At 43.2% G+C, this 27,583-nt stretch overlaps 1 protein-coding gene across 3 annotated transcripts in view; it reads right to left on the minus strand.

Annotated features, from left to right (window-relative positions):
- CRYBG3 (crystallin beta-gamma domain containing 3) overlaps window positions 1-27,583 on the minus strand; it is a 125,000-nt gene that overhangs the window by 90,612 nt on the left and 6,805 nt on the right. For 2 of the 3 annotated variants that reach the window (XR_014712057.1, XM_084631060.1), the window contains exon 2: window positions 4,271-4,349. Coding sequence is in view for 1 of the 3 variants with exons in the window: in XM_084631060.1 (XP_084487186.1) it covers window positions 4,271-4,349 (79 nt within the window). In the remaining 2 variants the exon portion in view is untranslated. Of the gene's footprint in view, window positions 1-2,356; window positions 2,393-4,270; window positions 4,350-27,583 lie in introns of those variants that run through there. The other variant, XR_014712058.1, reaches the window with a different exon arrangement.

Consider the following 27,583-nt stretch of genomic DNA (forward strand, 5'->3'; position numbering starts at 1 on the left):
TATAGAAAAGCTGTCAAAAAAAATCCCACACACATTTTAAGATGAAACAAAAAAAATTTAATATCCGTTCCAGGAAAAAAAAGAAGTGGCCCATTTTAAGTACTAATAAATAATGACAACAAAAGAAATGAATAGGTTTGGGACACTGATTTTGTACTGCAATGCAGACACTAAAAATACTCAAGCACTATATATGCCTCTATGGAGCTATATGTTTATTAATAACAATGGCATTGAAAAGCTGCCTTTCTAAATGGAACATTTATTGAGAAAGAACCATGTTTACAGCCCTGGCTCATAGAGCGGAAGCAAACACAATCTGCAAATAAGTAATGTCAATTAGCATTGTACCTTCTGGGAGTGAATTAAAGGGTGAGGTCAATGCATATAACAAATAAAATTTCAAAAACGTTTCCTGGATATTGATCAAATAAAGGCTGACTAACATACTTTCCCAAGTAAATAGCTAAAAGAATGATTTTAGAATTTCAGAAGATGGCCACATTAATGTATTACATAAACTTCCCCCTTTGGGCTTTCATCAAAGTTGGAAAAACATTTAGTATGCGTGAAAGATGCAAAACTGACAGCACTGGGAACTGAAAACCTCCATACAGCCACACAGAAGTACAGCAGCTGTACACATTTTTCACCTCACTTCAGCCAGTTTATCAACTCTGATTTGTAGGGATGACCTCTACTTTGGAGGGAAAGGGACGTCTAATCTCCAAGCTATTCTATCCTTGTCCTCTCTGTTGAGACCATTAATAAGTGTTCAAAAACACCATCACATGGACATGTGTCCACCAGGAATGTGACAGATGACCAACTGATTTTATACAGGCTAATAAATAGTCATCAGATGGTAAAAAGAAAAGGAGTACTTGTGGCACCTTAGAGACTAACCAATTTATTTGAGCATAAGCTTTCGTGAGCTACAGCTCACTTCATCGGATGCATACTGATTCAGATGGTAGTGAGTGTTATCCACAACTAACCTCAACTGGATCTGAACAAGTCACAGACTCCATATCCCACTGTTAGTTTGATGGGCCACGCTCCACCCATATGTGCATGGGTGTATGCACATAACCTAGAAATCTCAATTATTTGTGAAAGGGCAACTGTAAAAGGACTATTCCGAAGAATTAAAAAAAAATATATATCTAGTGATCTAATCCAATAAAACTGGAACGTCCGTCTTCCAACACCAACCATTATCCATGATTCAAATTGCTGAACCGTTGAGTCTCTCTCAACAATTTCTTTGATCTGGGTAGCAATACTTTATCTATTAAGGATCTTTACACAAGACAGCTCAACTTGGTTGACATCAAATACGGTACAATGAGGCCCTGTTTCAATTAACTTTAAACCTTAAGCAAAATCAATCTTTTTTCCCCTCCATCTCAACATTATCCAATTATCTGTAATTTTAGTAAATTGCATATTTAGAAAATAGTTTATTTGGCATTGTATACCACACACTTCTAAAATACACTAACAATTATTTTGAGCCACAGTCTAGAAAGAAACATCCAGGGATGCTCTAAGGACCCACCAGGTAAGTCACATAAGGGCACTGAGGAAGAGCAGTTTAACTGTAACTTCACAGACATCCTTGAGATATCCAGCAAATGTCCAGCATTCTGACAATATGAACACTGCTCCTTCTTTACAAAGCCAACTCTCAGACACAGGCACAATGAATTACCACAAGAAATAATGTAATGCACATTATAAAACCACAACTTGTGAAATTATTAAACAAGGAACTCTACCAACATGATGGAGAGTATTTAAGTTTAGATTCCTTGCAGCCAGAACCCTCTGACAGAATTTTCTTTCACACCAATCTTTAGTAGAACATTGCAGAAAAGATGGCTGAGGCAGACTCTGCATAGAGAATTTCATTATTTGCTGTAAATTACAATAGACTTCTAACCAAAATGATAATTGCTGAATTAGTATTATTCTTTGCAAGGTAAAAAACAAATGAGGTTTGGTGGGGTTTTTTGTTCTGTTTTAAACCAGGATAACACAATCATCAGTAAAAACAAGAAACCACTAGGTCGCCGGTTCAAACAACTGATGGTCCCTTTGCTCCACCCACACATCCTGCTCATTCTTTCCCTTAGAAACCATCTCATTTTCATATTTCATCCTATATACCCCTTATACTTCTAACAGTTCTATTCAGACACACCAAACACCCTCTCTTTTCATTCAAATCCCTCCTCAAACCAACTTCTTATGTAAAGCTTTTCACCAATAATCCACTGTAGAAAGATATTGGGTGTGTGTATGTTTTTTAAAAAAGGAAGAAAAGAGCCACTGTTCTGAGACTGTATCTCACCTGGTTCACTAGCATGTTTTGTGTCCGTATTGTAGGTCAGACATAGATTGTAAGTCTTTTGGGAAAGGTCCATTTCTTTCTCTTATATTTTCAACACTCAGCAATAATAAATGCAGTGCAAGTCTGTAGCATCTGAAAGTCATCTTCTGTGCAGTGGCCTACCTGAAATGACAGGTGTCCACACCATAGTTTGCACTAACTTGTACTCTCATGAACTGTCTGAGCAGACACACCAAAAATTGAATGGATGTGACTAGAGAATGAACTGCCTTCTTACCCCTAAAAGTCATCCCACTTGATCAGGGCTGAGGTACGGAGGGGCAGAGGCAATCTTGAGAAAAGTTGCACAGAGAGTAGCAGCACTGTATGTAATTATATATACCGTGAAATAAACATGACTGGCACTCTGCAGGCAAAACAGTGTTCCTATCCCAAACCTCTTACAATAGAAGGTCCTGATCACATGAGACTAATGGTCCTTTTGCAGGATTGGGGCATAAATTAAGACACAGTAAGATGAAGGGTCACCTCATATCAAGAAAGATATATTAGAATCAGAAAATGTACAGAGAAGGGCAACAAAAATTATTAGGGGTATGGAACAGCTTCCATATGAGGAGAGATTGAAAAGACTGGAATTGTCTGTTGGGGGGGGGGGGGGCGAGGGATAGCTCAGTGGTTTGGTCATTGGCCTGCTAAACCCAGGGTTGTGAGTTCAATCCTTGAGTGGGCCATTTAGGGATCTGGGGAAAAAACTGGGGATTGGTCCTGCTTTGTGCAGAGGGTTGGTCTAGATAACCTCCTGAGGTCCAACCCCCAACCCTGATATTCTATGATTCTATGTTCAGCTTGGAATAGAGAAGACTAAGGGAAGATATGATAGAGATCTATAAAATCATGCATGGCGTGGATAAAGTGAATAAGGAAATGTCATTTATCCCTTCACATAACACAAGACCCGGGGTAACCCAATGAAATTAATAGTCAGCAGGTTTAAGAAAACAAAAGGAAGTACTTCACACAACACACAGTCAACCTGTGGAACTCACTGCCAGGGGATGTTGTGAAGTCCAAAACTATAAATGGGTTCAAAAAAGAATTAGATACATTTACGGAGGATATGTGCATCAATGTCTATTAGCCAAGATAATCAGGGACACAACCCCATGACCTTAAACCTCTGAGATGCTGCAGGGGATGACTCACTAAATAACTGTCCTGTTCATTCTCTCTGAAGCATGAGATGTTGGCCACTGTCAGAAGACAGGATACGGGGCTAGATGGACCACTGGTCTGACCCAGTATGGCCGTTCTTATGTTTAACATTGGTAACGAGGGAGAAGAGGAGGACAAGGATTACAGCAGAAAGATCATACAGTTGTTTTGGTTGGTAACTTGTGTGATTTGAAGCCCCTCAAGATTGTTGGTTTTAAAATGAAGCCATCACTGCATAGGGAAGACTGGTACTTCTAGTTCACATGGAAGAATCATTAGGGAGGCACTTGGCAAAATTCCTGTTCCTTGGATAAAATTATAACTTTCTTCTCCAGGACTGTGAATCCTGCATGTTTCATTAGCATTAAATTTGCATTGATTTTGATTGTAAGCAAGGGTAGGGACTTCAGAATTATTGAAATGTAGGGATGGAAGGGACCTCAAGAAGTCGTCAAGTCCAGCCCCTTTCACTGAGGCACGACCAAGTAAACTTTCTATCAGGGGCTTGAAGCAGACACCGTCCTGTTCTGTGTATCAGTGCCTAGCACGGTGGAGACTCAATTCCTGACTGTGGCCTCTAGGCACACCACCGTTAAAATATTAAATAACAACAGTACTAATAATACTACTTAAAAAGGGGGAAGGAGGAAGGCAAGCAGTAAACACTGGCTCAGTGAAAATTAACAAATAAAATCATACCTTTAACAGCTCAGGGAGAAGCATTCTTTCCTTTTTATCACTTTTCACACTGATGGATTCATTTTCCTTACTTGCAAAGCTGAAAAACAAAAATACATTTAACTATTTTAAAGACCTGCATTAGGCAGAGTTACTTAACACAAGAGGCACTGCATTATGCAATTTAAAAGCAAAGGTGAAAGGTTTTTTGTTTGGTTGGTTGTGGGTTTTTTTTGTTTCTTTGTTTTTTTGGTTAAAAAAGGAGCACGTTGCACATATTTACTCTTTAAAAAAATACAAAATCCTGCCTGCAACACTGGGACAGAGCACGCTCAGTTGCTTTATGGGGATGGTGCATGCACATTATGGCTGGCACACTGGAGCTATGAGGAAACGGAGCATGCTCAGTGCAGATGGAATCTTCAAAGACTTCAGCTGCCAAACTAACAAATCTCTAAGCATGTCCAAATTGAGATTCTTTTCTAGACAGAAATTTATAACTTGGCCAAATTTGAGTGTCTTTTTCTTATGACATGTATTTATAGCCCATTAGAATGCTACCCCATCATCATTTTTTCCCTCTACCCTTTATCCTCTCCTTCATAAGCCATGTTTTCTAAAACTTTTAGCATTTTTGGTTGCTTTTTTTACAGACAAAAGCCAACATCTTTAAAGTATAATACTGACAGATACCAGATTAATTTTGTTCTAGCACCAGCCTCGCTTGGACAGGTTACCGTAGAATCCTGCAATACGTGCAGTGAATCAAGAGTTAACTTGTATTTAGTTCTGAGGCAAATATCTTATAATAAACAAAGGAGAAAACACAGCTTTACTTTCTAGCCACAGTAAAAACAAAACAAAAACATTCCTCCACCTTCCAAAACTGAACCTGAAATTAGTCTTTTAAAAAAAATCTTCCATGTGTTTCAACATTCTAAACCTTCTGCTTTAGTAAGTAAACAACATTGTTTTTACAGAGCCCTTGGTACATACTAGATGAGTCACACTGCAAATAAATAAATAAAAAACGTAAACACAAAAGCTCTCTCTGCAGAAAATGTGGCTCTTGGATTGTTTTGTTTTCCCCTAAAAGTGGAGACTACCTTCCAAAGTAGAGAACAATAAGTGTGTGTCCGCTGGTGCCAAATATTGTATTTAGGACCAAATAGTCCAGTTATTGCTGAGCAGACTCTTGATGACCTAGATTAGCATTCTTATATTACCAAAAGAGAGAACTTGAATTCAGTGTTTTTATCATCATTGAATGTTATGCAATTGAAGCATCTGCAACTACTGGAACATGCTATCCTATTTTCCAAGCAGAAAAATAGGTATTAAGCATTAGTTGTACTTTCTCTACTGTGTTCAAAACATAGGTGAGCTAATGTAACTGTTCCACTCCCATTCTCCTGTTGCAATAGGACAACCCCTCCACACAGCTATAGTAAAAGCTGTGTTATCCAGCACTTTACCAATCTGAAAGCTCTATAAACCGGCATCTGATCTTTAATAGGGTCTGGTTGGTGCAGGGCTGGCAGGCTCCCTACCTGGCTCTGCGTGGCTCCCTGGAAATGGTGACAGGTCTCTGCTGCTCCTAGGCGGAGGAACAGTGACGGGGGCTCTGTGCACTGCCCCCACCCTGCCCCGCACATTGGCTCTGCAGTTCCCATTGGCCGGGAACCACAGCCAATGGGAGCTGTGGGGGTGGCACCTGCAGGCAGAGGCAGCACACAAAGCTGCCTGGGTGCGCCTCCGCCTAGGAGCAGCAAAGACATATCGCCGCTTGCGGGGAGCCGCCTGAGGTGAGCGCCGCCCAGATCCGGTGTCCCGAAACCCCTCCTGCACCCAAACGCCCTCCCAGAGCCCACATTCGCACCACAATCCCCAGCCCCTCCTGCACCCAAACTCCCTCTCTCTTAGTTAACCGGAATTTTTGACTTACCGGCACCCCCCATTTCCCAAACACATTACATAACAAAGTTTTTACTGTACATATTTACTTACAAGAGCATACATTCAAGGGATATGAAGAATAAAAGTAAGTATGACGTTTATAATGACATAATCCCAGGCAATTTATATGTACGTATATTTTGCCAGAAGCTGGGAATGGACAACAAGGCATGGATCACTTGATTACCTGTTCTGTTCATTCCCTCTGTGGCATCTGGCATTGGCCACAGTCAGAAGACAGCAAACTGGGCTAGATGGACCTTGGACTGACCCAGTATGGCCATTCTTATGTAATGAAGATGCCCCAAGTCTCAGGAAGTTACCAAATTCAGTTTTTCAAGCAACATTATAATTGCTTTACACTGATAGCATGGACAAATGTAATTCTGACCCAATGTATTCTAGGTTTCATTTTTTATAATACTTAATAGCAGTGAATATTCTGTAAGATATTTTGTAAAAATAATGAACTCTTAGTAATGTGATACAATTCATCACGCAACTACCCTATCCTAGCTACAAAGTGAGAACAGATGACTGATGTGGAGGGGGAGGGAGGGTTCACCAAGGGCATTAGGGAAGAGTAAATTCACAACGTTCTACATTTTTTCCATATATTCTTTTGTAGTCACGTGGGTCCCAGGATATTAGAAAGACAAAGTGGATGAGGTAATATCTTTTATTGGGCCAAGTTCTGTTGGTGAGAGAGACAAGCTTTCGAGCTTACACAGAGCTCTTCTTCTAGTCTCTCTTTCACAGTCTCACTACATCACCCTCATTGAAAGTTTCTCTCAATACAGTTATTGTTGCACCCATACCTAGGTCTTTTCTTAGATATTTTGTTCATATAAAGATCAAGCCTGCAAGGCTCTGAGTCCTCTGGCCCCAGTCCATCAAAGCACTTAAATATGTGCGTATCTTTAAGCACAGGAGTATTCCCATTGAAGTCAAATGGGACTACACATGTTTAAAGTGCTTTGCTGCATCAGCTCTCAGTGAACACTCAGAGGTTTCAACACTTCCACTAAACAGACAAGGAGAATTGATCCCATGAAACTTTGTCTTTTTAATCAGACCTGGTTCACAGGCTACTTTATGTTGTTTTTAGAGAATCAATGACAGGACTGTCTATTAAACAGATTCAAACAATCTGCCTGGAGTTAACAGACAAGCTTGCCAAAACACAGTTCTAAAAACTCAAGTGGCTACAGTACCATGTCTCAGCGTATCTACAGGGTATCAGCAGGTTTAAATGGTGCAGAGTGGTGCACCCATACAATGTTAGCAGATACCATTTAGTACATTAAAACTAGCTTTGCACCATCCCACAGGTGCAAACTTGCCCTAAAGTTGGTTTGGCTGATCAGAGAAGGATTGCTTCAGTGAAGAGAGATCATCAGGAGGCACAGAATCATCATTATAGTTACTAAGTTACCACCTACCATCCATGCCTGTGACTAGCATAGAGGGTGTCATGGAGTCACTGGGTCTGGTCCAGGCCCCAGCCTGTCACCAGTCTCCTGGGAGTGACCCCTTTAGTGTGCTAGGCCCCAAGGACTCTCACAGTTCCACAGGTGCAGGTCCGTGGCCTCCAAGACTGAGTGGTCAGTACTAACATTCCCTGTCTCTCCATGGCTCCCTGCAGCAAATCCAGCCAAGCCAAACTACTTAGGGAGGCTTGTTCTGTATCCCCTCAGGGTGCAGTGCTCTCAGTGAGTATTCACAGGGATACAGGAAGCCTTTGTAAAACAAGGTAACAATTTATTTGTCACCTGGCATACAAAATTTTACAGTCCTTAGGCTAACACAGAAAGGCAGACATTAAGCCATAATCCACCTTAGTCAAACCAGTGCCCTGATGGGCCAGCCAAGCTGGGCTGCACTCCATCTCTGTCTCTCTCCCCCTCCAATATGGGTCAGGCTCCTGAGTCCCTCCCAAAAAAAACCCTCCTTTGTTTTCTCCAGCTCAGTTGACAAGTCCCACCTGCCAGCGTTTTCTGCTGGTATGTGTTGACTGTTTGGTGCTTGGAGCATTTCTTTGTCTTGCTAGACCTTCTGTTAATCTGAGCCAGTTTCAGTCAGTTCTTCAATGATCCTAATCATTTCCATCCTCACCCCACCCCGGACAGCAAGATCACACCCACCCACCCCCTGCACTGTTCCAGGAGCAGTGTTAACCCTTGTGCACCCACTTGGTTAATAATTCCACATACAGAGGGAAACTGAGGCACACTTATGATTCATATAAAGATTAAAGACAATTCCCACTTGGTCACAGGGTGCATGTCATGTCCGAGGCATCACTACAGCTAGATGACACACAGCTGCCATAGAGCTCTATAAAATCATGGGCAACCAGAGCAAATTAGAACAGCTCTAAATATACTCTCACTTGTACTTGGTGAATGGCCCAACACAGTGCAGTCCCAGGATTAAGGGGGCCACCTTTGTAATCCCAAATTCCATCCAAGGCTCCTGAACCAGAGCCAGGGTTCCTGAGTCATGTACATAAACAATTACACCACTGCCTTTCTATTATTTTCATAGCCATCACCTTTTTTCTTATTTTTTGGAATATATGGTGCTCCTGAAATAGAGGAACTGAACATCAGCTAAAACGAAGCAAAGAGTTTGCCTTCTCCACACTTTGCCCTGCTGTTCTTTTGTTTTGCTACTGTATACGTATCCTGAGCACCACCACCCTTGCTACATAGATAATCAACAGTAAACTTCCATTACAGCACTCTATTGTGTATATTTTGCTGAAAGTCTTTGTTTATATAATTTTCTCATGCCTTCTATTCCGTTGTTGTTGAAAGATCAGCTTTGACCTATCTGGAATACTGGGACAGGTGGTGTCTGAATCATATGCAGCATTTTTTAATCAATGTACTTGTACAAAGAAGGACAGAGATTATTATTACTGGAGAGACAGAGGAATGTTTATCCTATACAGTGTTACTTGTATAGAGATAAAAACCCTGTACAAACTAGAACCAGATAAAATGCATTTATCTAACCTGGGTTTGAGTAAACACATGCAGGTTCTTCCTTTATCATTATCCCACATAAATGAGCAAACTGGATTGCATAATTTGAGAGGTATTTTCCAACCTTCTCGATTAAAAAAAACCAGAATATACCCAATTATAAACAATTAAGTGTTCAAAGGCCACTCAAAGCATTTTTGTATAGTGTTACATGTCTGTTTTTCCCATCTTTCCTCTTTATAACAATCTCTTGGCACTTTAAAAACCCATCCCCTCTCTTCCTGCACTAATCCTTCCCACCCATATTATGTACACACACGTGGTGGTTAATGTGTTGTTACTTGTAACTGCTTGGAACTTATTGATTTTTAAGTAACAATATGAGCAATAAAATGAGAATGGAACATGAAGATTTTGCCAACAGATATAATTAAAAAAAGAAGAAGAAAGGCATTCTTGGTGTCTACCAAACATGAAATCGACCAACAGGATACTTATCTCTGCACATTCTATATGATCAGCCTGTTGTGGACTCTCTCCCAGCTGTGACTAACTCATCTGAATGACAATAGTTGGTTTGCACACAACTCAAATAAAGTTGCAGTAGTACACCTGAGTGTACAAAAAATGTTTTGAAGACAGTGTGTTTGTGTGTGTGGAGTTTACCCAAGAAATTCAGGGACTAGGCCATTGCTGATGAGAGGTTCAGAACTTACCTATGGGTTGCTCTCGCAACACATACACTCATATTGCCATGTTAGCAGGATGGCTATTACTACCTCAGGGACTTCCACCCCTCTCTTTGTAAGGTAGACCCCTCCATAGTGAGTCAAGCCCCTCACCAATGACACACTAGGCTATTGGGATGGCTTTCTAACTAGTCTTCCCTGCAATTCTGGACTGTGACTATAAAGGTCAGGATTTCAGTATTGCCTGACCTGGGTGATCTCACTAGTTGCCAGTAAGCCCACAGATTCTATTTTGGGCCTTGCTGATGGTATATAGAGCTGCTATTAAACTAAGGCATTTGTGTTACCATCCTTTCCTGTCAGGGACTGGGATGTAGGCGGTTGTGCCTAATGGTTAGAACAGGACATAAGAGCCCAGGGTCAAAACCTGAGTCAGAGGCTAGATGCCTGAGCCAAGGGTCACAGCTGGAGTCAGGGTCTGAGCCTAAAGTCAGAACTGGAGTCAGAGGCCAGAGCCAACGGTGAGAGCTGGAGTAAGAAGTCAGGAATTGGAGCCAAGGGTCAGAAATGGGTTTGCTGGAGTGAGGCAAGACAGGTACAGGGCTGGGTCCAAGGCAGGAACAGCAGCTTTGCCAGCCATGGGCAAAAGCTTTGAGTAACTGCTGGTGGTCTGACTCTTCCAACCACTGAGGCTATGTCTACATTACAAATTACTTTGATACAGCTGTGTAGGTAAGATCCCATAGGAAGCAAGTCTAAGGGAAAAACAATTGAAGACAGTTGGCAGTTTTCCAAAGAGATGTTATTAAGGGCACAAGAGGAAACTATCCCACTGCATAAGAAAGACAGGAAGTATGGCAAGAGACCACCCTGGCTTAACCAGAAAGTCTTCAATGATCTAAAAATAAAAAAAGAGTCCTAGAAAAAGTGGAAGAAAAGGTCAAATTACAGAGGATGAATATAAACAAACAACACAAGTATGTAGGGACAAAATTAGGCCTTGGCTACACTTGTGAGTTACAGCACAATAAAACCACCCAGAGCGCTGTACCTCACTCCCCGTCCACACTGGCAAGGCACGTAGAGTGCTCTGACTCCGCAGCTACAGCGCCGCTGGTACTCCACCTCGGCGAGCGGAATAATGTTTGCTGCGCCCCCGCTGGAGCACTACGGCGTCAGTGTGGATGCCCTGGCCCTATATTGCGCTCTGATCGGCCTCCAGAGGTATCCCACAATGCCTGTTCTAGCCACTCTGGTCATCACTTTGAACTCTACTGCCCTGCCCTCGGGTGACCAACCGTCAAACCCGCCCTTTAAATTCTCTGAGAATTTTGAAAATCCCCTTCCTGTTTGCTCAGCTAGGCGTGGAGTGCTCTCAGCGAATCTTTCCAGGCGACCATGCTGCCACGCGACAGGCGAGCCCCAGTATGAAGAAATGGCGAGGTGCTGGACCTCATCAGTGTTTGGGGGGAGGAAGCTGTCCAGTCCCAGCTGCGCTGCAGCCGTAGGAATTACGATACCTTTGGGCAGATATCAAGGGACATGATGGAAGAGGCCATGACTGGGACGCTGTGCAGTGCAGGATTAAAGTGAAGGAGCTGCGGAGTGCCTACCAGAAAGCCCGCAAGGCAAACCGGCATTCCGGTGGTGCCCCCGCGATCTGCCGTTTTTACAAAGAGCTGGACACGATACTTGGGGGCGACCTCACCTCCACTCCGAGCACCACCATGGACACCTCAGAGGCCAGTGCAACAAGGCAGGATGAGGAGGAAGAGTAAAGCGGGAGTGAGGGTGCTGAGGTGGAGGAAGACACCCCGGAATCTCTAGATGCATGCAGCCAAGAGCTGTTCTCAAGCCAGGAGGAAGGTAGCCAGTTGTGGCGGCCGGTGCCTAGGGAAGGACAAACACCAGTGGAGGTTCCTGATAAGTGGCTTTTCTTTTGGGAAGGAAGTTATTCGCTGCAGGCTCTTGGGGCAAGGAGGGTTAGGTCTGCATGCATGCATGCCTAGGTGCAGAATAGGGCATTGATGTGCTCTCTCACATATAGTAATCGGCCTCAGTGATCTCTTCAAAGGTCTCAGCCAGAACTTGGGCAAAGCACTTGCGCAGGTTTCTTGGAAGAAAGAAACCTGTGGTCCTTGTCCCAGTAAGGCTAACTTGTCTGTGCTCCTGTGCCGTGAGGGGTGGGGGGGACCATTGCTGTACACAGGCAAGCTGCATATGGCCCAGGGCGGAAGCTGCATTGCAGTAGAAGACCCTCCCTTGCTTCCCAGATCACCCTCAGCAGAGAAATATCTTCCAGGACGAACTCCTGTGGAAAATGTGGGGACAGTGTTCAGTATAGGGGCCCTCTGCCGCTGTTGGCTCTCCCCAAGGCACAGAAACCCAGAGGACAGTACAGCCGTGAAACCATTAGTCAGCTTGAGCCTGTGCTTACTCACCATTTTGGGGCTCCCATGGGTTATGTATGCTCGCTTTGGGATGGCCAAATTATGCAATTGTGTAGACTGTGCTTGCCCTTAAGTATGGAGGAAATCATTGCTCTGTCTGCTGTGAACAATGCTGCCTCTGTTAAGTGTTGCATTTTGCCTTTACAGATGCAACCTTGAGATCTCAGCCGTCCGTGTTATCACCGGCCGAAAGACTCCAAAGAATCAGAAAGAGGCCAAGTAAAAGCAAGGAAGACATGTTGCATGAAGTAATGTGTCATTCAAGTAATGAAAATCAGAAAGTGCAGGAGTGGCGGGACAGCGAAAGGACAATCCGCATTCTGCCAACGGATCACCAGCACCAAAGCATGGAGCGGCTGATAAGAATAATGGAGCGCCAAGCGGACTTTATCCAGGCGCTCGTAGCCATGCAGGCGGACTACTACCGAGCCCGCCCCCCCTGCAGCCCTTGTCCCAAAACTCTTCCCTTGTGCCCCCATGTCACCTCCAATCCACTTTCCCCAACATCCAGGTTCTTACCGCCAGCAGCTGCCTCTAACACCTGTAGCTTCACCACCCAGCCCTGAAAACTACAACCCTTAACCACTGCACTCAACCCCCATCACCATGCAGTATAGCCATCCTGAAGTGCAGCACTCATTGCACAGCACTCCAGACAGGACATATGGAAATCTGTGATTTTACTGTTTACCACACCACCCCTTTGCCCTTTCTGTTTCCCAAGCAGTTGTGTTTCTTTTCAATAAATGGATTTTTTGGGTTGGAAAACATTCATTATTATTGCATAAAGTAAAAGATACCTTAGCCCAGGAAAGCAACAGGCACTGCAAGTCAGCTTAGCAAACACAGATTCCTACTAACATTGGAACCACAACACTTCACTCCCATGCAGTGCACCAGACATTATTGGTGGCTTCAGCCTCAAATTGCTGCCTCAAGGCATCCCTAATCCTTGCAGCCCCGCGCTGGGCCCCTCTAATAGTCCTGCTCTCTGGCTGTTCAAATTCAGCCTCCACTTGTTGAACCTCCGAGTTCCATGCCTGAGTGAATTGTTCACCCGTCCCTTCACAAATGTTATGGAGGGTACAGCATGCAGATATAACGGCAGGGATGCTGTCATTGGCCAGGTCCAGCTTCCCATACAGAGAGCGCCAGCGGCCCTTTAAACAACCAAAAGCACACTCCACAGTCATTCTGCACCGGCTCAGCCTGTTGTTGAACTGCTCCTTGCTGCTGTCAAGGCTCCCTGTGTCATGAGCCACAGCACAAGGGTAAGCGGGGTCTCCAAGGATCACAATGGGCATTTCAACTTCCCCTACGGTAATCTTCTGGTCTGGGAAAAAAGTCCCAGCTTGCAGCTTCCTGAACAGGCCTGTGTTCCGAAAGATGCATGCATCATGCACCTTTCCAGGCCAGCCTGCATTAATGTCTGTGAAACACCCACGGTGATCCACAAGCGCCTGGAGAACCATAGAGAAATACCCCTTCCGATTAACGTACTCAGAGGCTAGGTGGGCTAGAATTGGAATATTCGTGCCATCTATCGCCCCTCCGTAGTTAGGGAAACCCATTTGCGCAAAGCCGTCCACAATGTCCTGCACGTTACCCAGAGTCACAGTTCTTCTGAGCAGGATGCGATTAATGGCCCTGCAAACTTGCATCAACACGATTCCAACAGTCGACTTTCCCACTCCAAACTGGTTAGCGACCAATTGGTAGCTGTCTGGAGTTGCCAGATTGCAATAGCCACCCGCTTCTCCACTGTCAGAGCAGCTCTCAATCTCGTGTCCTTGCACCGCAGGGTGGGGGCGAGCTCCTGACACAGTCCCATGAAAGTGGCTTTTCTCATCCGAAAGTTCTGCAGCCACTGCTCGTCATCCCAGACTTGCATGATGATGTGATCCCACCACTCAGTGCTTGTTTCCCGAACCTAAAAGTGGCGTTCCACGGTGGTGAGCATGTCCGTGAATGCCACAAGAAAACTCGTGTCATAGGCGTTACTCGTGTCGATATCATCATCGGAGTCCTCCCTGTCACTTTGGATCTTAAGGAGTAACTCGACTGCCAAACATGACGCGCCGGCGAGACTCGTCAGCATATTCCACAGCAGCTTGGGCTCCATTCCTTCAGACTGAAAGGGAAGACAGAGCACGCAGTACAAAAAACATTGAAAGATGGCTCCAAATGTGGACGGAAGCACAGGGAATGCTGGGATGCGAACTGATGCATCATGGGGCGTTGGGACAGGACCCAGAATGCCCTGCACCCCCAACCCCCTTCCCACAAGCCACAACGCCAGAATGGGAAGAGGTGCTCTGTGGGATAGCTGCCCATAATGCACTGCTCCCAATGCTGCTGCAAGTGCCGCAAATGTGGCCAAGCCAATGCACTGTCAGCTGCTAGTGTGGGCAGACTGCAGTGCTTTCCCTACTGTGTTGTCTGAAGACGGGTTTAACTCACAGCGCTCTACAGCTGCAAGTGTAGCCATGCCCTTAGAAAGGCCAAGGCACAAAATAAAATCGAACTAGCTACAGACATAAAGGGTAACAAGAAAACATTCTACAAATACATTAGAAGCAAGAGGAAGACCAAGGACAGGGTAGGCCTATTACTCAATGGGGAGTGGTGGTGGTGGTGGGGGGGGGGGGGGGGCGGAACAATAACAGAAAATGTGGAAATGGCAGAGGTGCTTAATGACTTCTTTGTTTCGGTTTTCATGAAGAAGTTTGGTGGTGACTGGACGTCTAACATAGTGAATGCCAGCGAAAATGACGTAAAATCAGAAGAGGATAAAATAGGGAAAGAACAAGTTAAAAATTACTTGGCAAATTAGATATCTTTAAGTCACTAGGGCCTGATGAAATGCATCCTAGAATACTCAAGGAGCTGACTGAGGAGATATCTGAGCCATTAGCGATCTTCTTTGAGAAGTCAGGGAAGACGGGAGAGATTCCAGAAGACTGGAAAAGGGAAATATAGTGCCCATCTATAAAAATAGAAATAAGGACAACCCAGGAAATTACAGACCAGTCAGATTAATTTCTGTGCCTGGAAAGATAATGGAGCAAATAATTAAGTAATCAATTTGCAAACCCCTAGAAGATAATAAGGTGATAAATCACAGTCAGCATGGATTTGTCAAGAACAAATCGTGTCAAACCAACCTGATTGCTTTCTTTGACAGGGTAACAAGCCTTGTGGATAGGGGGGAAACTGCAGACATGGTCTATCTTGATTTTAGTAAGGCTTTTGATACTGTCTCACATGACCTTCTCATAAACAAACTAGGGAAATACAACCTAGATGGAGCTACTATAAGGTGAGTACAAAACTGGTTGGAAAACTGGTAGTTATCAGTGGTTCAGAGTCATGCTGGAAGGGCATAACGAGTGGGGTCCTGCAGGGATCAGTCCTGGGTCTGGCTCTTTTCAATATCTTCATCAATTATTTAAATAACGGCATACAGAGTACACTTATAAAGTTTGTGGACGATACCAAGTTGGGAGGGGTTGCAAGTGCTTTGGAAGATAGCATTAAAACTCAAAACAATCTGGACAAACTGGAGAAATGGTCTGAAGTAAACAGGATGAAATTCAATAAGGACAAATGCAAAGTACTCCATTTAGGAAGGAATACAAAATGGGAAATGATTGCCTAGGAAGGAGTACTGCAGAAAGGGATCTGGGGGTCATAGTAGGCCACAAGCTAAATGAGAGTCAACAATGTAATGCTGTTGCAAAAAAAGTGAACATCATTCTGGGATGTATTAGCAGGAGTGTTGTAAGCAAGACACGAGAAGTAATTCTTCCGCTCTACTCTGATCAGGACTCAACTGAAGTATTATGTCCAGTTCTGGGTACCACATTTCAGGAAGGATGTGGACAAATTGGAGAGAGTCTGGAGAAGAGCAACAAAAATGATTAAAGTTCTAGAAAACATGACCTATGAGGGGAGACTGAGAAAACTGGGCGTGTTTAGCCTGGAAAAGAGAAGACAGAGGGGACATGATAACAGTTTTCAAGTATGTAAAAGGTTGTTACAAGAAGGAGGAAGAAAAATTGTTTTTCTTAACCTCTGAGGATAGGACAAGAAGCAATGGGCTTAAATTGCAGCAAGGGCAGTTTAGGTTGGACATTAGGAAAAACTTCCTGTCAGGGTGGTTAAGCACTAGAATATATTGCAGAGGGATGTTGTGGAATCTCCATCATTGGAGATTTTTAAGAGCAAGTTAGACAGACACGTGTCAGAAATGGTCTAGATAAATTAGTCCTGCCACACGTGCAGGGGACTGGACTAGATGACCTCTCGAGTGATGCAAGTTATATCAACTTAAGCACTGGTGTAGACAGTGCTATGTCAGCGGGAGAGCTTCTCCCGCCGATGTAACTCCTGCCTCTGCAAGAGGCGCTAGCTATTAAGCCAACAGGAGTACTCTTCACCAGAAGCACTACAGCAGTACAGCTACAATGGTGAAGTTGCGCCACTGTAAATGGTGTAGTGTATTCACAGCCTCGGGTGGTGTAGTCAATCAGGCAACCTACTACAAGCCAGCCACACTTGTTAGGTTGCCTAGAGACTGGCTCTCCTGCAGGCCCTGATTCCTGACACTGCTGATACATCCTATAGTGCCACTGAGATTAGCTGCAATGTTCTTATTCTCCATCCCACGTTTTCATCTCCACTTCGCTAAAGATATACTTGGTTCATAGCTTTCATTTCACAGAACTCCCTGCTCCAGCAGAATCCTCCTTTAGCATATTCAAGGTTTGGTGTAACAGCTTTTACACTAGCTCTTTTGCTTCGTGTTTTGGGGGTGCATTCCCCCCTCGCCCACTACAAAACACATCCTTTACTCTTCTTTGGCAAAGTGATTGCTTCTCTCGAGGACTTTAATTCTCACTTTATTTTAATTATGATTTTTCATTTTTGTACAGTACCAAGACAGCAGCTTTTGGAAGAATATTCCAAATCCTGAGGGATGGAGGTTAACTACCAAAGGCACAATCATCATAGGTAAGGGAGTCTCCCTAGAAGATATGAGTGAGAGGAAGCACTGTAAACCTAACAATTCTACCAAATACAGATACACAAGGCCATGAAGTCTCCTAACTCTACAGCAGGGGTGGCCAGCCTGAGCCCAAGAAGGAGCCAGAATTTACCAGTGTACATTGCCAAAGAGCCACAGTAATACGCCAGCAGCCCCTCTGATCAGCGCCTCACCCTCCCTCCCTGCACTTCCTGATCAATCAAATGTTTTGTCTTAGGTCGACTTACCTGGCCGTGAGGACGGCAGTGAGTCGACCTCTGCTGCTCCCCCGTTGACTCTGCTTCCACCTCTCGCAAGCTGGAGTTCCGGAGTCGACGGAGAGCAAGTTCAGAGATCAATTTATCACGTCTAGATGAGATGCGATAAATCGATCCCCAATAGATCGATCACTACCCACCGATCTGCCCTAAGAGTTAAAAAACCGTGCCTTAGTTCTAAATATGTCTAGTTGCAGCTTCTATCCACTGGATCTTGTTATGCCTTTGTTGGCTAGATTAAACAGTCCTTTATCAGAAGGCTCTTCCCCATGTAGGTACTGATAGACCGTGATCAAGTTCTCTCTTAACTCTCTCTTGGAGAAACAGAACAACATTGAGCTTCTTAAAGTGTTGCACTGTAAGGCAAGCTTCCCAGACCTCAAATCATTCTTTTAGCTCTTTCTTCTCAGAACCATTTCCAATTTGTCAGCATTCTTTTTGAAGTGTGGACACCAGAACTAGATACAGTATTCCAGTAATATTGTCACTAAAACCTATATATATGTAACACTAACTCTGTACTACTTGATATTCCCCTTTTTATACATCCAAGGATTATGTTTGCTGTCTTAACCACCAATTTGGCCTGAGAACTCATGTTCAGTTGGTTATCCACCAAGATCTCCAAGTCCTTTTCTGAGCCACTGTTTGTACTCCATCCTGCAAGTCACACCTACATTCTTGGTTCCCAGATGTATGATCTTGCATTTAGCTACATTAAGACACATGTTCAAGTAATCCCTGCTTCTCATGCGAACTTAATCACTCTGGAGAAATGATCTGCCCTCATAACTATTTACCATGCCACCAATTTTTACCTAATCTGAAAATTTTACCAGGAACTATTTTATGTTTCCTTCCTTCCCTCCAGATCACTGATAAAGATATTGACCAGAACTGATGCACGAAGAGATCTCTGTGTGACTCTGACATTTTGGAATTCAAACCAGATCAGTTAGGGGTTGTGTCACTGCCTATCCTGAAACCCTGGGTGTCTTAAATGCTATGTATTCCTGGGGGCATTCTGCGCAAAACAATTAAAAATTCCGCACACAATATTTTAAAATTCTGCGCATTTTATTTGTCAAAATAACACTATATAATCATGCTAGTTTCAATTATTTTGGTAATTTATTTCAAAATACCTGTCAGCAAGTATGTCTATAACAATACAGACGCACAATAAATTCCCCCATGAATAGAGAGGACCCCTACAACAACCCAGTTCCTATTTCTCTGCCCCCTCCTGCACAGAGCCCAGTTGGGGGGCCAAACACCTCACACTATCTCTCCCACCAGAGCCCAGCTATGAGGCCCTCCCCGGCCCAGACACTTTCACCCCTCTATCCCAGAGGCCAGCTGCAGAGCCCCTCTGGCCCAGAAACTCTCAGCCTCCCCACCAGAGCCCAGCCATAACTACCCCCAGGCGAGACACACACACCCGTCCCCCACCAGAGCACAGCCATGGGACCCTCCCTGGCCCAGACACTCTCCTGCCAGTCCCCCCTCCCCAGACACCCAAGGCCCTCTTCACCCCAGACTCGCACCCCCAACCCCTCAGAGGCCAGCTGCAGGGACCCCCCCAGCCCAGACACTCCTACCTTCTACTCCCCAGAGCCCAGGCATCCAGAGGGAGAAACAACTTGTTGCTGAGTCCCAGGCTTGCACAGAGTTTCCTGCGCACTGCTGCCTCCTTCTTTTAAGGTATGCTGGGAACTGCAGCTGTGGGAAACCCTCCAGTTCCCACCCCACCCGTCTTCTATTTGCAAGCTCGGCTCTGCTGGGTCCAGCGGCCCCTAGTGGCAGCCAAAATCTCTGCAGCCCATTTCAGTGGGGGAAATGAAGGAAATTCTGCGTGCACAACATTAATTTCTGCAAAATTCTGCATTGTGCAGTGGCGCAGAATCCCCCCAGGAATAGCTATCGTGCTTTGGCTCACAGCCCTGACACCAACAGCCAGCCTAGAAGCATGCAGGTCACACCCTGGATGTGTAGTCATACCTTCCACCAACCAGTTATTTTTTTTGCAGAGTGATCCCAACACCTGCCCAGTCCCAAAAAACTGTCTGCCCTGTGATACCCAGCCCTTTCCTGGAACATTCACAGAAGTTATTAAGTTTGTTGTTTCTAAAAAGTCAATACACTGAAATTGTCAAACCCCAATTAAAATTAAACACTCTTATTTCAATTATAGCACTATGTTGGTTTATATTAAAAGTAAAAACTTTACTTAATTAAAAAGAGAAGGTTTTAAGTGAGTTCAAGTATAAGGGGCAAAGACAAACAAACAAAAATAAAAATATGCTTTCTAATTGCTAAGACCTAACTTAAGAAGCTAGGATCTTCGTTCAAGGTAGTTTCCTCACCAATATTCCTTTTCCTGCAAAGCCTAACTAGCTCTTAGCCAGGATCCCCACAGAGTTCAAGGCATTGGTTTGCCTTGTCTCTGTGGGTGAAGGATAACTTCAGGGTTCATAAGTCCAGTAAACCTTTGAAATGTATTCTTCTGAAATGTATCCCCCACATAAAGTTCCAGTTGGTGTGGATGCCATGTTGTCTGGTATAGGCTCCATGCTATCTTCCCCGTGGTGATTTTTACAATGCAAATGATCTCGTCCTGGAATCTCTGATACAAATAAATAGCCAACCTGATTTGAGGTGTTGGCCTCTTTCCATTGTGGAGAAAAGCTGTTTATTTCTTCCCTCTGACATGCCTGGTTTAAACACATTTTAATTATAATTCCATCACATCTGCATAATCCTTTGAGTGTTGACCATATATACATCACACCAGAATATTAATAATCAGTGAGATATTAGTTTTCCAATGACATATTACATGACACCTTTAGATACAGATTATAACAATAGTGTGTTAGGTGTAGTGAGTATGTCAGGCTTGACAAGAATTGCTGACACAGAGCAGTGAACTGCCAATAGGCCTCTGTGTCAGAGACTCCACTTCATACACTTCAACTGGAAGATGACTCCCTGTTTACACTCACTCTGAGATTTATCAGTTAATCAGTTTATAATCCATTTAGTATGTACTGCACCAATATTACATAGTGTTAATATTTAAATCAGAACATCACGTGATACTACGTAAAATGCCTTACAGTAGTCTAAGTATATTAACAGTTACCTTAGTCCACCAAACATGTAATCTCATCCAGAAATGATGTCATTTGTTTGATAATTCCCATCTTCCATAAAACCAAAATTGATTGGCATTAATTATGCTGACATCCTTTAATTCTTTATTGATGTAATCCTGTATCAACCTTTCCATGTTTTCGCCCAGGATCAATATCAAGCTAACTAGTTACTCAGATCATTCAGTTTACCCTTTTTAAATATTGGCACATTAGCGCTCTCGCTCTCTCTCAATATTTTTGGACAGCACACTCTATAATGGTGGGTGAAACTTGCCAGGAAAATTAAGCGACTCCAAAGAAAAGTAATATTGTAAGATTCAATTTGTCTAAAATGAGTCCCAAAGCCATAGATGAAAAATAAAATGTCAAAATTATGAATGGTGGCTCAGAGATCCAGCTACACAACATTAGAATCCTACATGGCCAGATTAGAAGAGGTTCTACCTTAGTTGTAATCTGTTGCAGAAAACTTCCTGTTCAGCCAGTGTTCATCCTCACACTGAAAAGGAAGGAGAGGCAGTTTCGGGGGCGTAAATCAAGCAATCTCAATAGTTGCTGATCGATTTTCCTCTATTTTTTTTTCCCCAATTCATTTTAAAGCTAATTCTTGACCATCTATTGAGGATTACAAAACCTAGCAATCGCCACAGCAGGATAATTATGTCATGTGGCTCTAAAAATCACCCCGCGTATCATGATTACTCAGGACCTGCACAGTACTGAAAGGGTCTAAAACTACTCTCTCTCAGGACACTGGCAAGGTATCCAGCATACCTTTTAAAAAAATAATTAAAAAACCCCAAACCTCTGGCACTGTTTTATAAACCTCTCAACTAGTTTTCTGTCACCTGAAACAGAATTACCTTTTCTTCCTCTATTGTGCAAACACAGGGATTATGACTCAAAGGCTGCCAATTGTTACTTGGTTGTTTAGATCTATTTTCAGGATAATTAGGCTCTAAACTCACAGTACTAAAGTTAGAGCATGTGCGTAAGTGTTTGCAGGATCAGGGCTTTAGATTGCACAGTACTGTAAAGTGTGTCAGAAACCAGTGGCCACAGTTGGTCAAAAAAGGGGAAATAATTAAATAGATTGAAATTTCCAAGTTGTTCCCATTTGGTATGATTCAAAACGGAACAATTTCATTTTTCTAATGTCTTTCATTAAGTATTTCCCCCCCACATTCTTCCCTCCTCCCATACCAGGGATTGCCATTCTCACCCCCATGTCAGAATTCTACAGGCTCAGTGTCCCGTCCCCCACAATTCCACCAGGGGTTCCATGTGCATTCCATTTCTTCCCACCATTATTATTGCCTTATTTCAGTCTGGGAGATAATTCATTCAGAGTGTTCAACACACTAAACTCTATTGGGAGGATAAGCAGAAATGAGATAGGGATATTGTTATGCTGGAAGGCATTAACGGGTACCATCAACCGGTTCTTTGATCCGTAGTCAATTACAGAGGCACTGGAAGCTGTGGCTCTGCTAAACAGAGGAAAGGGCTCCATGTGTCCTTCATTTTTCCCTTTCCAGTTTTCTGATTCTGCCTCAAAATCAGTAGAGTTCTGACTACTGGTGGCCCGAAATTTTGGAATTGGATCGGATACAGCATTCAAAAGTTATCAGATTAAATACAGATAGAGAAATGCCATCAAGTTGATTGTGACTACCACTTTTACAAATGAAACAATGCTAACAAAGGTAGCAAATTTCAGAGTAACAGCCGTGTTAGTCTGTATTCGCAAAAAGAAAAGGAGTACTTGTGGCACCTTAGAGACTAACCAATTTATTTGAGCATGAGCTTTCGTGAGCTACAGCTCACTTCATTGGATGCATACTGTGGAAACTGCAGCAGACTTTATATATACACAGAGAATATGAAACAATACCTCCTCCCACCCCACTGTCCTGCTGGTAATAGCTTATCTAAAGTGATCATCAGGTGGGCCATTTCCAGCACAAATCCAGGTTTTCTCACCCTCTACCCCCCCACACAAATTCACTCTCCTGCTGGTGATAGCCCATCCAAAGTGACAACTCTTTACACAATGTGCATGATAATCAAGTCTGGCTATTTCCTGCACAAATCCAGGTTTTCTCACATCCCCTCCACCCCCATACACACACAAACTCACTCTCCTGCTGGTAATAGCTCATCCAAACTGACCACTCTCCAAGTTTAAATCCAAGTTAAACCAGAACATCGGGGGGGGGGGGGGGAGGAAAAAACAAGAGGAAACAGGCTACCTTGCATAGGTAGCAAAATTTCCCTCAAGTTTCCATATGATAGGCGAGGCCTAAATGCCTTGCTCTTGGGAAAGAGAGTCAGCATTCATGCTGGGGTTTGAACATTGAAGTTCCTGGCTCTCGATCATGTGATCAGGCCACAATATCTCTGAAGGACTGCTAGAGAGGAACAGCAAGAAATAAAGAAGATATGTGGAGAATATAAACATAAGGTGAGAGTTTGTATTTAGAGAGTCAAAGGAAATAGACACAGCTATGGTACTTGAAGCGAATGGGAAGCAGGAGGAAGATTAGAAGGTAAGGAGGGAAAGGGATAGAATGCAGAGAAAGAGATAAGGCAAAAATATGAGAGAAAATAAATTCAAAGGAACAAATAGTCATGAACTTTCAGGGAGAAAAGTCTGGCAATCAAGAGACTGGATTAAGGTAAAGAGATTGGGGGAACAACTTAAACTTCTAAATCCTCCTCCACCTTAGGTCTTCTTTTTTTTTGGTCCATGTGTTGTACACCTTAGACGCACTCATATTAACAATTCTATTTGGAAATTGTTTTCCTTACCAGATTATGTTAAGCAATTTAGATTTAAAATTCTTTCAGTTTTAACAAAGTCTAATTTCTTCTTGAACAGTTGATGCTGCTTGTTTACATTTTGCTTTTCATTCTGCCAGGATAAGGAAATCAAATAGGTCAATATCACTTTTTGTGTATGCAGCACTGTTTCTCATGCACTATGCCAGATAAAAAGCGTGTGTGAGAGGTAGAGGTATTTTAAATCCACACAGAGAGAGCAAACCACACTTTCACAGTAGTTTTAAAAAAAACCACATACAAGACAATCATTGCTATATCAAGTTTTATGGAACTTCTTTAAAAACAAAAAAAACCCTCAGAACTGGACTGACAATGACCCTTAAATTTCAATTCTAGCACTAAGTGAAATAAATGTGATGGCCCAAGATCATCCTCACTGAATAGCTTAATCTGCATTACATGCAAGAGAACTGAACAGCAGTACAAAGGCTCTGAAACAGAGAGAGAAATTTTTCATTTTGGTGCAGAGACTAGTTCAATATTGTTCGCTGGGATTATAGCAGATTACATCAAGGTTTTTCTTCTGGCATCTGTCAAGCATAGCAATGAACATTAATATAGAATTCTTTCCATCCATTCTCATCCAATAGGTTAGGTGAAGTTTGCCATGTGCTGCTCAAATAAGAATGCTATTATCTACTGGTACATACTCGTGATGCACTATCAGTAACAGAGCTGGGGTTATTTAAATTAGGTAAGGTTTTAAATAATTGCAACAACAGAATGAAACAGGAAGTCAGAATGTACTATATAAGTATTTTAAAAAGGAGAAAACTAAGTCCCTGATTCTGCAAACATTTACATGTATGCTTAACTTTATGCATATACTTAGTTGTACTGACTTCAGTGGGACTACATACAGTTTGTAAGATTACGGCCCAATAGTGGTATCTGCAAACTGTAAAATATCCACAAAAAGAATTTATACAGGGAACCCGTCAAGACAGATTTTTAACAATATGAAATGACCGTAACCAAATATTATTATAATAATAAATAATAATGATAATAATATATAGAAGAAACATAACACTGGTAAACAGAATGTTATGATATGTCTGTCTTTCTAAAAATAATAATGGAACATAAGAAAAATTATTGGTCTGAGCTCTTTTAGCAGTACAATAAACTAGCCAGTAAAAGCAATGAATATCCCTGTTTAGGTGTTCCCCCCAATGGTAAAAGCATATAGGATTGCAAGTTCAATACAAGACAATTTTTAGTGTACAGTGTTTAATTTGTCAACAATCACAAAAGAGCAACACCAAGTAATTGTCCTATAAACACCTTCCTGTCACTGAGTTTTGTTTCTTTCAAGTTGAGAACAGAATTCATTTCTCTCAGTTACAAAATACAATTGTCAGATGTTTTTCCAGCTTTTAACTGATGCTAAAAAAAAAGTTCATTTTTAATGGAAACTTTTCTGACATTTGTTTTGCATGCGCTCATAAGGAACAATTTGCAACCTATGATTCACTATACATTTCCCCCATCACAAAACTGTCTATACATAAAGTTTAGTCCTAAATACAGTTAGGCCCCCTGGCCAGCAAAGCAACAGGACCCTGAATGACCTTGTTCCTGAGTGATTCTAATTTTAAAGTTTCCATAACACAAGTGAAGTTAGGCTCACAAGTTTGATTATATAAAAATAATTTTACAAAACCCAAAACACATTTAAATATATTATAAAGGAAATGCCAATGGAAAAAGTTTGAGTTTAAACATTTCCCTTCAGTGTTTGTAATCTAAACACTACAATGTATTGCTATTGTATGAAAACCTGAAAGTGCAACACTGCACACTACTCTTAATGTCCAAGGTGTATGAAGTGCAAAAAAGTGTACAGAGTATAAAGGAGGGAGTGTCAGATTTTCAGCCTTCTTCCAGCTTTAACCATCTTAAATATTATTAGAAACACTGGCAAGAACTTCCAAAAAATATAGCTTTTTAAGCTGCCATTGTTTCTTTCAGTGGATAAGACGACTTTGGTGAGTTTTTATCATGCTAAGCCTATTACTTAAAACCTGGAAGCCCTGATTGCATACAGGTTTTGGAAGCTATTTTATATTGATTCTATCATTGAATTGGTCATCAGGAAAGGAATAATTATGCTAACTTTCACAACAGAAAAGAGTACATTGTTTTGTTTCATATAAAAAATAGCACCCTTGTGAATAGTGTGCCAATAACATTTTCCCTAGTAAATGTCTTACATTACTCTACTGGCTGTTAAAGCTTGGAAGCAGTGAATCAATGCCTACTTGCTTGATGCACTTTCTAGCATCTTGTTGAATCAGGGCCTCTGTTACTACTGCCAGATACAAATTGTACTTTTCTCCTGTATAATCCGGAAAGTGTCACATGATGGAGAATCTAGAAAACAATTTATACTCCTGGGGGAATTCTGTGCCAAAAAATTAAAAATTCCGCTCATAATATTTAAAAATTCTGCATATTTTATTTGTCAAAATAACACAATATAATCACACCAGTTTCAATTATTTTGGTAACTTATTTCAAAATAACTGTCAGCAACTAGGTCTGTAACAATGCAGAAAACAAAAAATATTCCCCGAGGAGCAGAGAGTTAAAGAAACCCCTATGACGACCTAGTTCCTGTTTCTCTGTTATGCATTTGTTGAGCCCATCAGTCTGGGTGTGTCACATGTGCCAGCTGGGCACATCGTGGGAGAAAACTCTGCCCTTCTAGTCTTTTAGTCAATTCTCATTTTTTCACCCTGCCCCTGTAGGGTTACCATATTTCAAGTTCACAAATAGAAGTCACTGTCGGGGAGAGGTGGGGGAGGAGAAGCTAGAAGCGGGGTACAGTTGGAGGTGTGCTGGGAAACGGTATTTGGGGATGCTAGAGGAGTGTGCGTGTGTGTGTACTGGGAGGGTTATGTGGGGGTTTTAGAGGGGGCTGCGTGGGGCCACCCCAGCCCAGACACCTGCACCCACTCCTCCTCACAGAGCACAGCTGAGGGCCAGACACCTGCACCCTCTTTCCGCCCAGAGCCCAGCCACAGACTCTGCTCCATGCAGCTTCGTTACTGTCCTGCCGAGCAGTGACAACCCACGCCTGCTCATTGGGGCGGAGGGGGGTGAGGCGCACAGTTTAAAGGTTTGGCCACCCCTGGAACAGCTCCAGTCACACCCTCCCAGCAAGGCCCTCCCCACCCTCATTCTTCCCTCCCAGAAAGCAGCGGCCCCTCCCTGCAGCTCCCAGCTGTTGCTCCTGCCTCTCCCATGGGGCACAGCTCGCTGGCTCCAGCAGCTGCCGCACAGGGATACCTGGCCACACCATATAATCGAGAAGGGCTGGCTAACTCAGAAACCACAGCGTGCCCGCACCTCCCACACAAGGGCCATGCAAGCTGGGTAGCCAGGTCCAGCAGCCGCTAGCAGCACCCGGCAGCTCAAGAGCACCAAATCTGCAGGAAAAAATGAAATTCTATGCAGAACATTAATTCTCGGCAAATTAGGGGCTACAGAAACCAGCCAGCTGCTTCCAGGAGTGCCTCCTGTTGTAAGTGCCTCCCGGCCGGAGCCTGCACCTCACACCTCCTTCCACACCTCAACCCCCTGCACCAGCCCAGAGCCTCATCCTGCACCAAACTTAAATTGATCTTACATTCAAAAAGTGATCTTGTGCATAAAAAGGTTGGAGACCACTGGTATAAAGCAGTGTTTTTCAAAGTTCAGGTCGTGACCCAGTACTAGGTCACAGCATGCAAGGCACTGGGTCACCTTGCTCAGCACCCCGGGACCCTAGTGGGTCTGGTTGGCACTGCCGACCGGGAAGTTAAAAGTCCCGTCAGTGGTGCTGCCCAGCTAAGGCGTGCTAGTGAGAACCTGTTCCGACACCATGCTGCGCCCCGGAAGCGGCCAGCGGTGGGTGCAGCTTCTAGGCAGGGGGGCGACGGGGCTCCGTGCGCTGCCC

This window comes from Lepidochelys olivacea (genome assembly GCF_965140295.1).
Source record: "Lepidochelys olivacea isolate rLepOli2 genome assembly, chromosome: 1".
Taxonomy (NCBI): Eukaryota; Metazoa; Chordata; order Testudines; family Cheloniidae; genus Lepidochelys; species Lepidochelys olivacea.